Source organism: Chaetura pelagica, unplaced genomic scaffold, assembly GCF_000747805.2.
Source record: "Chaetura pelagica isolate M959 unplaced genomic scaffold, ChaPel_1.0 scaffold182, whole genome shotgun sequence".
Classification (NCBI taxonomy): domain Eukaryota; kingdom Metazoa; phylum Chordata; class Aves; order Apodiformes; family Apodidae; genus Chaetura; species Chaetura pelagica.
This window is the reverse complement of record NW_009952442.1, coordinates 465,353-479,881: the sequence shown is the minus strand read 5'-3', so window position 1 is coordinate 479,881 and position 14,529 is coordinate 465,353. Positions and strand designations below refer to the sequence as shown.

At 42.2% G+C, this 14,529-nt stretch overlaps 1 protein-coding gene across 1 annotated transcript; it reads right to left on the bottom strand.

Moving 5' to 3' along the window:
• Positions 1-466: 466 nt before the first annotated feature.
• On the bottom strand, positions 467-12,585 carry ACAA2 (acetyl-CoA acyltransferase 2). The gene is made up of 9 exons (XM_010008502.1): positions 12,397-12,585; positions 10,157-10,285; positions 9,203-9,319; positions 7,669-7,816; positions 6,006-6,181; positions 4,519-4,648; positions 2,275-2,345; positions 1,540-1,694; positions 467-644 (listed from the first exon to the last, which is right to left on the bottom strand). The coding sequence occupies exons 1-9, from the start codon at positions 12,583-12,585 to the stop codon at positions 560-562; spliced, it is 1,200 nt and encodes a 399-aa protein (XP_010006804.1). The 3' UTR covers positions 467-559.
• Between the last annotated feature and the right edge of the window lie 1,944 nt (positions 12,586-14,529).

The following is a 14,529-nucleotide window of genomic DNA, read 5'->3' as shown; positions in this document are numbered from 1 at the left end:
TTTTTTTATTTTTTCCTGTTACATTTATTGTTCTTTTGAGAGGCACAGAGGCAATTTCAGCTTTTGCTCATTTTCTCTTCCCTTGCAAAACAGCAGGGTACAGGTTATAGCCATCAACCTACAATCAGTATAGACTTCAGAAGGTCTCCAATTCAATTTCCACTTTTCCTGATGATAAGAGGCACATGTGCCAGACAGCAGCAGCAATAAGTGTAAGTAATACTTGCTCAAATAGCTGCTCTGCCTGCTATTTTAAGGCAGGTTTGGTGCAAGTTTGACAGGCAATTTGCTCAGGAAATGAAAAGAATTTTGCCTACAGAAATACATTAACTTTGATTGAAAGAGGCTTTTAGAAAATACTTCATTAGTGTGAAATGATATTGATGTTACACTCCCTTCAGTCAGAAAGACATTGATGAATCTTTTTTGTTCAGAATTCAAGACTTCTCAGCTATTCCTTTACCTTGCAGGAATGGCACAAAATGTAGTGATGCTTTATTGTCACAAAAGGCAGAAGTTTCTCAGGGAATTGTTAATTCAGGCAGGTTTCCAGAACTTCTCAGGCTGTGTTCTCAATGATAAGAGCAATGCCCTGTCCACCTCCAATGCAAGCTGACCCAACTGCGTATTTCCCACCACGTCTCCTGTACATGAAAAAAACAACAGTAAAAATTCTATATATATTTACAAAACCAAAGTAGCTGTTATCTTGATTTATGACAGGGAACTAGCTATCCTGTAGGGACTACTAAAGATGATGGTTTGGAATGTGCATGTTGTTCTTTTTCCTAGAAAAACCTCACAAAGCCTCGACTGATGTTGAAATATCTCTGTAGAAAAATAAGGAGTTGCAGGTCTGAGTGTTCTGCCATCTAAAAGATGGTTTGTTATGTTGTTCTCAAGAATACAAAATGGCAAGGAATGACCCGATAGGATACTTGTGGTTTCAACATATTATAAAAACAGGATAAGGAAAATATCATCTTGTGGCCAAGGTGGTTTTTAAAAGCTGAGCTTTCTACAGCCACATTCCAAGGAACAGTTCTCTGCAAGGTGCAAATTAAGTGAAGCTTTATGGTTGAACACTAACACAGTGTTGCAAGTACAATGAAAACAAATACAGTGATTTCTGCCCTGAGGTGGGGGGGGAAGAAGAAAATTCAGATGAAAATAGTGCTTAGTTTGTCAAGCAAGGCAAGAGAGTTCAAATTTCTGAAAATGGACTAAAGGACAAAGAGGTAATGACAAAGCCTTTGACATGGGCCTGGCTAAGAAAAGCACAGACTTTGCTCAAAGGCCATTTCCATAAAGAAAACCTTCCCACTGCCCACTGTGGGCTTGGATCAGATCTAGGGGATGGAAAAAAATCCTGTAACGACAACAGAAGGGAATAAGAGGCAAGCTGCAGGACCTGGGCTACAGCACAAAGGTAAGAAACTTCAGTGTGCAGAGTTTCCAGGCAGCAGACTGGAAGATTTCAGTCACACAGTATGCATGCTAACCACCTCTTGCAGGTGATCTCAGCACTGCACTCATTACCTTAATTCATGGACCAGATGAGCTGTGATCCTTGATCCTGAAGCACCCAAGGGATGACCTATAGCAATGGCACCTCCGTTGACATTGGTTTTTTCAGGGTCAAGGCCCAAGACTTTTTCGACAGAGAGATACTGAGGGGCAAAGGCCTCGTTCACCTAGAGCACCAGAGGAACAAACACACAAACCATCACACCAGATTTTCCACACGAGCTCCATGTGTGCACACAGGATTAAGTGAGGTGTGCTGCTTCTCCAGGTCATTTTTAGGGTGAAAAATATTAAACACTGTGTTTGGAGAAGCATAGACAACCTACAAATTGTCAGGCCAACAAATTCAAATCCTCCTGGCACATGTGATACAAGGCAAGTATGTGGTATATTTTATTGAATAAAGGGAGTGGTGTATTCTGATGTAATGCATTCATGAAGAGCCTGCTACTGTGACAAGAAATGGCCTTGCTCACAAATGGAGAAGTGGGACTAACTCAAAACATGAACAGTCCAGCCAACAGAGTAAAACCTCGTGCCACAGGAGGATACTTTTTTCCATGGAATGCTATAATGCCATTAGCAATTTCCACATGCTTGAGATTTTGATCATGACTGTGCAGCTGTGTGGTAGAAAGTAGATGGATTGAGGTCAGGCAGGTGAGCAGGCATGAGGAAACACCTAGGTGGAATATTTCTGCTAAAAAGATCAGGAGCAACCTCATTGTTCATGTTCAAATTCTTTACCTCTACCAAATCCATGTCCTTCAGGGTCAGGCCTGCTTTCTTCAGAACCTCAGTAATTGCAGGTACAGGGCCTACATGGAAATCATATGCACAGTTAGTTAAATAACTAAAACTAATAGCTTAGAAAAATGTTACACACAGAATAACTTTGTAAAGCCTCTTTGTATCCTCTTCCATGAGCCTCCATGCTGCCGGTAAATTCTGGATATGCCACTGACATGCTTTCTTAGGTAGAAAGAGAACTAATTATCAGAATTATTTGCAGCCTTCTCAGGACACTGCCAGGAGAAGTGAGGAGTGTCCCTACTGCTGCACAGTAAAACACAGACATAGCTTCCAAGTCAGGAGAACTGATTGACCCCAGCCAAATGTAACAACTTCACAACAGTTTTGAGGAATTCTCCTTCCCACTACTCTTGGTTCAGCTTATTCCTCCCTCATAACTTGCAGCCTTCAGGTGTATGAAAAAGGTAGGCTGGTCTGGAGTTTGCTGGTCATGCTTTTAGTTCTGGTTTTCTTAATGTAATTTACCTGAGAACTATCTAGTCAGGAAAGCTAACAATAAATTATTCCCTTGGATCCAGGTCCCAGCAAGATTATTTTTTGAGAAAATCATAGAGTTGGGCAAGAAAATTGCTCTCTGGAAGAAAGCTGACACCTACAACCTGGTGTAATCTACCAGGGGAGATGAATCTCAAAAGCACAGCTACCTAAGGGGACACTCAAAGGGCTAACTAGATACCTGCTTGCAGGACAAAGATATCGAGATGTTAGATGGTAGCTGAGAATTAGGCAAAAAAAACCCCCAACCCTAAAACATTAACATTTACCAAAAAATGGTGTTGGCAAGTCATGGCTCAAAGATGAGAAAAACTTAAAAATGGAGAAAGGGCCCAGTTCAAAGCTCAACAGATTGTTAGAAAACCTCAGGCAGCTTCATACTAGACTCTAAATGCATCTCATTATGGAAGGATTTTAATGTGCCCGTGATGAGTGACAGTAATGGGAGGGTCTCAGATGGACAAAGACCATTAACTGCAGCCAAGCAGACATTGTCCCCTCCCTCTCTTTTTTAAATGATGAATTCACTTACTAGACATGGGGAGGCTGGACTCCCTGTCACTATGAGTATGTGAAAGGGCAGTTGCTCAGTCTGCACTCCTGTCCTCAGATCTGTTGCTGTCATGTCCATGAATCTCATCTGGTCCTTTTCAGTTGCTGGGGACAAGCTGTGGTGTTAAGGAGTTAGGATACTAACTGTTTCTCCACATGATTTATGAGGCTTTTAAACAAGTTAAAAAGAGAGTTGCCTGACCTAGAAAGAATGGGCTAGTTTAGAAAGCACAAAGAGAGCATGAAGTCTTCAGAAAGAAACCCTCCCTCCACATTTGCTTTGAAGGTCATGTTCCTCAGAGAGTCTGCTCAAGAAAGGAAATCTGACAATGCCTCATTTGCATTCCTACTGACACATGGAACCAGTCAGCAATGACCTCTCTGAACAGAAGGGCAGACAGGAAAAGCCATGCTGGGATACATTGGTTGGACATTAGGAAAAAGTTCTTTCCTGAGAGATGCTGGAACAGGTTGCCCAGGGAGGTTGTGGATGCCCCCCTCCTTGGAGGTCTTCCAAGATCAGGTTGGATGGGGCTTGGAGCAACATGATATAGTGGGAGGTGTCTCTGCCCATGCAGGAGGGTTGGAACTGGACGATCTTTAAGGTCCCTTCCAACCCAAACCATTCTATGATACAATGCTGTCCACAAACTAAACAGAAGGAAAAAATCCTGAGGTTTCAGGATTGGCTTTGAGGGTTGGTTTGTGTTAACAGCTCCTTGATTAGGAAGCACCAAATGTGGGACTACCAAAAAAAGAGAAGCAGGTGGTTTGCTACAACTTCACCTGAATGGATGTGTATCCTGGAAGCCAATCTTAGCTGAGTAACTCCTGAAAGGAGCACATGGACCCAACCCTCCTTCAGCAGGTGAAGAAGACAACTCAGAGTCAGGCACTTAATTCTGGGATTTAAAGCTTACAGGGAATGAAAGTGAACTTCAGGAGAAAACTGGTTTTAAAACTCACTATAAAAGGGAGGGAAAAAAGTTCCTGGGGGACTCTACTTCAGTGCTAATGCACACACACCCTCTCAGCCAAAGTGAGGAGTCAGTCCGTCCCTCTGCCTAAGATGGATGCAGTGGAACAGCCACTCTCAGTAGCTATAAAGTAATGTGTTTTATTACAACTTACCAATGCCCATTATGGAAGGGTCACAGCCAGATGAATGATAGGCCACTATCCTTGCCAGAGGAGTCAGACTGTGCTTTTTAAGTGCTGATTCACTGGCAATGATGACTGCACCAGCTCCATCACACACCCCCTTGCATTAAGAGAGAAAAGCTTTCTTAGTAAAGACAAACAAACCAAAAAAACCTGCAACATTTCAAACTAAATATGCCCCTCAGAAAAAACTCGTTGAGTCCAAGACACAATTATTAACATTTAACCAACAGTTGTATTAGTGTTTAACCCAAACAACAAACCACAATCTTTCACTAGTTTGTGGATGACTTAAATTTAGAAGTTTAATTAATTCCAATGTTTTAGCAAATTAAGCCACATTTTTTGCCACTCCCTTGCACTGGAAACATTCTGTAGACCTGCAAGGACACTATTAATATTAGATAATATTAATTAGAAAAGATATTTTACTGTGGCTGTGATCTATTTCAGGCAGGAATTCAGATTCTGTGATCACAGTGGTCATTCCAGCCCAAAGAACATTCATCAATTGATAGAGACAATGGCTGTAAGAGGAAGAGCCCATAATGACATTGCTGCTAAGCTCCCAGTTCACCCTGGGTAAGGACATAATGTGGTTTGGACTACAAAGGATAGAAATTGTGGAATAAAGATAACCAGCAGCAGAAGCATGGCCACTAACAGAACACTTGATCTACAAAGCAAATGTTCAGAAATTGTTACCCTCCAAAAGAAAAACAGAATCATGTAATCTCAGATTGGTTTGGGTTGGAAAAGACCTTAAAGATCATCTAGTTCCAACTCCCCTGCATGGGCAGGGACACCTCCCACCAGCCCAGGTTGCTCCAAGCCCCATCCAACCTGATCTTGAAGACCTCCAAGAGGGGACCATCCACAACCTCCCTGGGCAAAGTGTTCCAGGATCTCTCCACCCTCGCACCAAAGAATTTCTTCCTCATGTCTCACCTAAATCTCACCTCTTCCAGTTTAAAACCATCCCTCCTTATACTCTCACTCCCTGTCCTTGTCCCAAGCCCCTCCCCAGCTTTCCTGGGGCCCCTTCAGGCACTGGAAGCTGCTCTAAGGTCTTCCTGGAGCCTTCTCTTCTCCAGGCTGAACACCCCAACTCTCTCAGCCTGTCTTTGTAGCAGAGGTGTTCCAAAATAGGACAGCTAATTCTGCGTAGCCACTGCAGGTATCAATTGCATAATTAAAGGCTGATAAGCAAGTGTCAGTTCCTCACTGAAAGAACAGTGACAAGCCCAGAACCAAACTTTAGGACCCAGGAGCAGACTGAAGGATCCTCTGCCATCTCAGGGCTGGAACAGTAAATGAAGTGAAAAATTAAAACCCTTTTTCATCAGGAGATACCACTGACAGCCAAAGGTGGCTCAGCGTGACATAAATACAGCGACAGTAAACCTGGAGGAGCTCAGAGGTGACACTTTCCCAAGGCAAGGCTTCGACGTACTCACTGAAGCATTCCCAGCAGTCACTGTGCCATTTTTTTTAAAGATAGAGGGGAGTTTGGCCAACTGTTCCATCGTGGTCTGGGGCTTGGGGTGCTCATCCTTTTGCATACTTTCTTTCCCCTTCTTCGTTTTCACTTCAATTGGTGCCATCTCAGTGTTGAAGTAACCAGCATCCTGAGCTGCAACCACAAAAAGGACTCTGATCAAAATATCTAGATGATTGCACAGCATGACCAATAATCCCATTTTCATGTGCACAAAACCTTTGCTCTATTTTAACCAAGAGTCCAGGGACAGAGCTGTTTATGCTTTATTTTGCTTTGGTGTTTTATTGTTTGGTTGGTTTTTTAGAAACTGGGCAAAAACTCTACAGATACATTCTCAAATTCCTCCAAAGAAAGTCTCAGATTTCAGCTTTAAAAAATGGATTTTTTTTTCTTTTCTTTAAATCACTAGATTTTTTTTTTGTCTACATTCTCCTGTATTTCTGCTTTATTCTACAGCTTTGTCACTTGCCAGAGGGCCAAGAAGCTGTAAATCTGATTCAGGGAGGACCATGGAAAAAAATCCTGAGCCACAATTTCTCTGGCGATAACCAGTATAAAACCAACATAATATTGTATATCAATTAAAACCCTGTCCAAGCTGCTCCTGCCACAGGATCTCACAGTCAAATCATAACCTTAGATTGGGATACAGCTGTCTAAACCACAATTCAAGGCACTGCAGGTATCTAAGATGCCCAGAAGAGGATCTGGCCACATCAGCTAAGACGACATTAGACACCAATACTCAGGCAACCAAATACCACCTTTTGTGTCCACAATGTTGATGTGAACTCACAGATAAAAACCAAAACAGCTCCAAACTCCCCAAATGGAACCAAGACTCCCAGCTCTTTCAAATCAGTTCACAAATGCATCTCTAAGGGATTGAAAACTAAGACACTGAAACTGCCAGATCTGATGTTGTTTTGCTACCTCTGAACTTTCTCAAGAAATTCTACAGTGTTTTTTCTTTCCAAATTAGCCACAGGACTCATCAGTGTGAAATAAGATGAACTGGTCATAACAAGCAGAAATAAAAACCCATCAAGGCAAAATTCTAGAAGACAAGAAAGATGCAAAAGCCTCTTCAGGGGCACAGTTTCCAGCAAAACCTCCAGGAATGTCAGGAATTAGCTAAGAACATCAGCAGGGAAGGTAACACACTCTTGAGTGAAGTTACAAAAAGGACCACTAGAGCCACTGAAAAAACCCCAAAATCTTCCTTCAAGAGGAGCAGCTGTTAAAAAGCACCACCTGCACAGCCATGAACGTGAAGCCTGTTCAGGCAGGAGGTGACACATGACAAGCCAATGGCATTTGCTGCCTCAATTGAATGTCCCCAGTGAGGGACATGCAAATCAGTGGAAAGAGGCTTATTACTTAACCTGCTGATTTCCACACCACCTGCCTCAGGGTATTTCAAGTCAACCCCCTGAGGAATGAGCTGCTTGTACCACAGGGCAAACCACAGCATGAATCCCAGCATCTGCATGTCAAAAGACAAATCACACCAAGACACAACCTACGTAATAATTAAAAATACTTGGAATCTATGCTAAAAAACTGACTAGATTTAAAACTGGGACCATATAAAGATTCCCATTCCTGGATTTACTAACCAGCTTTGCATCTCTGTTGTGTTTTGAGGGCATATTTGTCACAGTCCTCACGTGTGATGTTGTATTTTGCAGCCAGGTTTTCAGCTGTTACTGCCATAGGTATCTTAACATGTGTATCTGTCAGTCCTTCCCACAATGTGTCTTCCAACTGCAGGGAACATTAGGAAAAGAAAATCAACAAGCACAGGAACATTAACACTTATGATTGACAGTTTCTAATGATTCAGCAGCCTCCTGGAAACTTACATGTCTTTGTAAACTGAACTTAGGTTGCTTACAGAGACTTTATTGACATTAGAACAAACACACTGCAAAAAATCATCCAGATTCTTGTGGGCTATTTTAATAAATCTACGTTGTTCTACGGTGGTTCTTTCCACTCAGGTGTGGTTCTGAGAAATTTGGAAAAAGCTTACAATTCTTTCAGCATGAATTACTTCTTAAGAGACCTGTGAGAAAACACACCTCTCCCTCTGGTTACCAGGGAGGAAAGGTAAGGAACTGTGCAAAGGCATAGCAGCCTACTGATTCTTTGGCTCTTTCTCTACTTTCAGGTAAAATCCCTTTACTTCAGTCCAAGGTTCCTGCAGGTAAAACATCTCTGGTGAGAAAATACTCATGTTCAACTTCACTTAAGCTAATAAAGGTTAGGCCAGTCAGCTCAGACAGGGTTTGTCACCTCTGTCACCAGTAAAGTTACCCAAGAGAAATCACTCACTCATCTGCAGCTGCATAATTCAATCATTTCCATGTAAGACACTTTGGGAGTTATCAGCAATTTGGTGAAGGTTGCTGTGTAAAGCTGGGCTTAGTCAGTGCCCCATGAGATTCTCAGGGCAGAATCCCATAGACTTCACCTTCACAGTGAAAAAAGAGAGTAGGAAAAGCAAAGAGCTGAAAGACTGAAATCTCCTATGTAGCATTTTGATGTGGGTTATGACCCACTGAATAAAAGGCAACTGTCAGAGCAGAAATGGATCCTGCTGCCAATTTCCCACAGTACTCACTAAGGACAGAACTTCAAAAGAAACTGCAAAAATAACTTGGCTTGGAGAAGTCAAGGGATTTAACTTCAAGTTTCTTTTTTTAAGATAAAGAGATGCTTGCAACTTGGAGGTATACATGTTCCTTACCAGTTCAACTCCCCACTCCTAGCTTTCCCAAAGCTGTGTGTGCCTCCATTCACAGCCCCTGTCATCAGGAAATGGTTTTTATTATATAGACCACTTTGATGGGATGTACCAAGTGAACTAAGCTTTGTGTCTAAGTTCATTAACATGTTTAATGTGGAACAGGAGTTCAAAAATAGTATTGGAAAAGTCAGAAAACTGGCATGCTTAACCAAATTGCCTGAACCTACTGTTTTGGTAATGCCTGAATACTGGAGAAATGCTTTGAACAACTAAATCCAGATCTAATCTCCAATAATTTTCATCCGCAAGGATATAGTGTCTACAGGCCTGATACTTCTCTGGTGCTCAGCAAGCATGACCTTATTCACACACATGCACAAAATAAAATACAAGTACTAGACCTTGAGTTCTGCTCCTAATCTGGTTCCAAACCGAATGTTTCGAACTGCGTAAGGAGCCTGGCTCATGTTTTCAGCTCCACCACACAGGACAACTTCTGACTCATTCAGGCAGATTTCCTGATAACAAAAAAACAAAAGAGGTCTAGGATTTAGTCTGCTGGTTTTGTAAGACAGTAAGAACTGTCTTAGAAAAAGACCTGGTCATCTATAAAACTGCAAACACAGGAATTCATGCTCAGCCATGTGTACATTTATGAAGGGTTCTATTAAGATGGGGGTCTGTGTCATTGCATTTTCCTTTCTCCTCCTTTCAGCAAGGAATCATTATATCCATGAGGGAGGAAGAGAAGATGGGTGCACACATGTGACAGGGCTGAGGAACAAAGCCATTAAGCATCTGCATGCTTGTGTGGTCAGGTTCACAGATGGGTGAACTTCCCCCCCCCCCATTCAAAGAGAAGTTGATTTTATTCTATATTAGAAGTTACATGACAAACGATCAAACCCATGAGAGGGTTTGAATCTTTGAGTTAAAAGACACTTAAAATGCACAGGTTGGTGCTTACGTAGGTGAGAATATAAACAACGATCAAAAGATGGAAGCCTCCTGTTGATGCCCAGTAATTCCAATTCAGCCAAAAAGGATCACAGAATGCAACTGTTTCCCTGGCTAATGCTTACTTGTTGCATTCCTTATATGAAATGATGATTTTTAAATAACTGATAATTTTTAATTAATTAATTACTTACTTTTAATTTAAAATCAACCCCAAAGTGGATGCTGAACTCTTACACAAACCCTGCAGGGCAAGAGGAATTCTCCACCAGTGGTAGCTAAAAATCCATGTTAAGACTCATCCCAAACACAAAGTTTCAACGTCTCTTCTCACATGCTACCAGTCTGAGAAATGTTACAAGTGATACAGAAAAAAATAAATCACAAGAGCTTTGTACCTGACATCCACTGGCAATGGATTGGAAACCAGAGCCACAAAGCCTGTTGACAGTGAGGGCTGGCACTGGGACAGGAACTCCCACACGTAAACCCACGTGTCTTGCAATATAAATGGCATCCGAGGCGCTCTGCAGGCAGAACACAGTTGGTTACACTCTCATGTCTTCAGAGAGCACGAGACTTTCCATCAAATCAGAAGGGTGTTAGTGGCATCACTCATAGAAGACTGTGTATTCAACAGAATTTTGATTTAGTTCAAAAAGACACCATCAAATCAAAGAATCCTTAAGGTTGGAAGGGACCTTGAAGATCATCCAGATCCAACCCCTCTGCATGGGCAGGGACACCTCCCACCAGCCCAGGCTGCTCCAAGCCCCATCCAACCTGCCCTTCAACACTGCCAGGGATGGGGCATCAACAGCCCCTCTGGGCAAAGTGTTCCAGCACCTTCCTACCATCTTTAATGAGCAAAATGCACAACATGCATTTTAAAGAAACTGTGTACCATAAGAGCCAGAAATGAGGCCAAAAATGGGACTGCAGCTGCTGAGACTGAAGTCAACAATTTAATAGTCTGAATTTTTCCCTTTTCCCCTGTTTTCAAACCAGCACACACACACTAGATGAGGTAAGAACAACTGACTGACAAGCAGCAACTCTTCCCAGATAAATTAAAATTGCTCAGGACACCAGGGGAAGGTCCCCCAAAACCAGACAGTGGTGGAAATGTGGAGATGCTGATGCTGCTTCATATCCACTTAGGGAAATTCCATAATTGTAATGTTCTAACTGGACACTGGCCTTTCCTAACAATGAAATCCCACTTCTCCAGACGGTTATATCAGTCTTCTATTTGAAAAGCAAAGTACTGCACATAGAGCAGTTGGCTTCAGAACTCATCTAATAAACCAGGCTCCAACATAAAATGAAACAAACCCATTAGGTTTCTTCATTTCAACTACTGAGCACAGATACAGAATTCAATGTTCTAACAGCCTTGCTATAAGCTTGTCATGGATCTTTTCCACACTAAGAGAACACTTAAGGATCTTGTCCTCAGCTAATATGTATTATACAAAGTTCACTGTACAAGGCTACTTGCCAAAGCAGGTTCAGAAAAAAAGAAATAAATTAATCTGGCCACTTCTCCTTAAGAAGGGGAGTTTGAAGTGATCATACACTCATTTAAGTATACACTCATTAAGTATATACTCATTAAGTATACACTCATTTAAGTAATCAAATAACTTAAAAAGGAATGCACAACTGTAAAAAGAAAAACTACAAGGATGGGGAAGTATGATGCAAAGAAAATGTAATTTCAACCCCAAAAGACATATTTTTATTAAGAGAATGCTGCTATTTATGTGAAAACACCCCAAGAGCTTTGGATGCAGCAATGTTTTTTTTTCCCAGATCACAACCAGTTCTTAAAATACCCCAAAAAAGTGGCATAAAAGAAGCTCAGATGGGACCTGTAGGAGACAGAAGAATCAAAGACTTCTTCAGCTGAAAATCCAGTACTGCATCTGATATTCATCCTTCCATGATGTTCAGTTATCATGAAACTTCTTAGGTATTTGTTTTTTCTGCACCCTTGAAACACTCAGTGCAAAACAAGAGTGCCTACCCTTAATAAAAGAGGAGGTCAGAGTACAAAACAAATCCAGAAATGCTCTTTGCTGTCTTGCCTAAAACAAAGACTCTCATCTAGATACGTGGGTAACTGCAGTTGTGCAGAGCAGCTACATCACAAGCTCTTTGGAAAGGAGATGATTGTCCAATTGCCTCTGCCAATCAAAGCATGTGTCCTTCCAGCTCGAAGTAATCTCATATTCACTCAAACAATTTTATTTAGAAAACTCAAGGGAAAAGGGCTCAAATCAGTCAGTCTCCAGAAAGAAAGGGATTTATACAATTCATTGAAAACTCACTGATCACTGAATTCCACAGCTTGAGTCATAAAAGCAGGAAAAATGTACCAGGAATTAGCAACTAACTGTTCAATGAATCCACAGTTTTTAGATCAGTTTGTCCTAGTTTAAACTACTTCTGGTATTAAAAAGAGAAAGCTAAACCTTGCTCCCAACAACATGAAGAGGAAACATCACACTAGAAATTTCACTGACCCCTTCCATGTCCATCCCTTGGCTGCAAAGCAGAGGGAACTATCTATAGGACCACACGGAAGGAGACAATGGACATAACCCGAGAGCAGCCAGTTTTCCATGCTACCAACCTGAATGACATTGCCAACAATGACACTGTCAATAATCTCAGGAGAGATCTTGCCAGCAGCCAAGGTAGCCCGGACAGCATGTTCTGTCAGATCAGTGGCTGAGAAGTCCTTCAGCAAACCCCCATAGCTCCCAAAGGGAGTTCTCTTGGCTGCAACAATGAAGACACCTGCAAGAGAAGAGACAATCATCCAGGTGAGCAGAGCCTAAGGAAGGGAAAACCACCAAGGTGGCATCAGCTGGATGACAGGCTCAAAACACAGGAGGCTTTGGCAGTAAAAACAGTGTTGAACCCACAAAGTTAAAGAAAAGACAGGAATGCGTTAGACAAGGAAGGTGCACAGAATGATGGTCAGAAAGAAAAGCTGGGAGTGAGTCCAGAGAAGGCCACAGAAATGACCAGAGGACTGGAGCAACTCTGCTCTGAAGAAAGGCTGAGAGAATTGGGGTGTTCAGCCTGGAGAAGGCCCCAGGGAGACCTTAGAGCACCTTCCAGTGCCTGAAGGGGCTCCAGGAAAGCTGGGGAGGGGCTTGGGACAAGGACAGGGAGGGATGGGATGAGGGGGAATGGATTAAAACTGGAAGAGGGGAGATTTAGATGAGACGTGAGGAAGAAATTCTTTGGTGTGAGGGTGGTGAGACCCTGGCCCAGGTTGCCCAGAGAAGCTGTGGTTGCCCTATCCCTGGCAGTGTTGAAGGGCAGGTTGGATGGGGCTTGGAGCAGCCTGGGCTAGTGGGAGGTGTCTCTGCCCATGCAGGGGGTTGGAACTAGATGATCTTTGAGGTCCCTTCCAACTCAAACCAGTCTGGGATTCTATGATTTCAGAAATGCTTCTTTTCCTTGAAAAGGTTTGAAAAAAAAATAATTAGTTTGGATACCAGGGAGACAAAAGAGACTGTCACAGCACATCAGGAGTCAGAGCTAGTGTGTTAAAAGCATGAAAGTAACATCCATGAAATCCCACAGTGGATTCCTGTGAAATAGTCAGATGAGGAACACGTTATTTCAAGAAATAAAGAGGCCATTCGGCAGGTTTTTGATTGACACTCTGTAACAGTTTTCACAAAGAAAACAAACCAACGTTGAAGCAAAAAGGAAACAATCCTTTGCCCCTGCATTTTAACTTGGATTTCCAGAATTATATACATCATCTAGATATGTCTGTGAACCCCAGTGAGCATGGACTGAGTGCCTGGCACAGCAGCTCGCTGATCCCGTGCCCAGGAGTACGTGGGAGGCAGGTTGTGAACTTTCCCCCAGTTGGACAACAGAGCTCAAGTCCCTTTTCTACAGATGCCACCAAACAACCAGAGCTATTTTAAGCAACACTAGAAGGAGTTGTAGAAATATAAGAATGAAAATGCCTGTTCATTAAGCTGCTCGTGAGCACTGTTTTCAGCCCTTCTGTCAGTTGGCTGGTTTGTCTCCTTAGCTTCTCATCTATTTGGATCTCAGACTATGGGATTTTACAGAAAAGGGTTTTTCAAAGTGGTGAAGGTCAAGCTGGCTTCACTGCCAAGGACTGGAACATGCTGTTGGGATCTGAAACAGGCAGTGAACACACTGAGGAGATCATCTGGGAAATAGCCTGACGTAGACTGAGCAAGGACTGCAGCTCCAAGGACAGGGAGGAATGCAAATCCCAAGGTGGCTTTCACAGAGGGAACACCAGTGTCACTAAAACAACTGGATTTCAAGAGGCCTGCCAATGTTCAGAGGTCTGAAAAGTACCAAAACTGGCACTGTGAGAAAGTACAATCACAATTTGATAACAGCAAGTAATTCCACTTAATCCCAAACAATTCTTAATCCACTGACTGATTTATTTTTTCTCTTGTGCTTTTTTCTTTTTTTTTAAAGCTGAAAACTCTTCACAAAGTGTGAACCCTGCCAGTTCTTTTAACAAAGATGAGGGTGCTTTGCCCGATTCGGGTTTATGGCAAACAGGTGTGTGTAAGACTCACTTCAGGAGCAGTCCCTGGTGAGATTTAAATGTGGACCAGTCATTTAACTATCAAAAATGTCTTGTATTAACAATAACTTACAGAAGGTGGAGTTTGGATCTCCAATGAATGTTAACAACACTTGCAAAAAAGAAAAAAAGACCATTAGCTCTTTTAAGGATGATCTCATG

Excerpts from the sequence above, each read along its gene's own strand:
- ACAA2 (XM_010008502.1), bottom strand. The coding sequence starts at position 12,585 with ATGATTGTCTCTTCTCTTGCAGGTGTCTTCATTGTTGCAGCCAAGAGA. Across the intron at positions 7,817-9,202 it reads GATTAGGAGCAGAACTCAAG|TTGGAAGACACATTGTGGGA; the intron begins GTCTAGTACTTG and ends TGTTCCCTGCAG. Across the intron at positions 2,346-4,518 it reads CCCTTCCATAATGGGCATTG|GCCCTGTACCTGCAATTACT; the intron begins GTAAGTTGTAAT and ends ATTTCCATGTAG.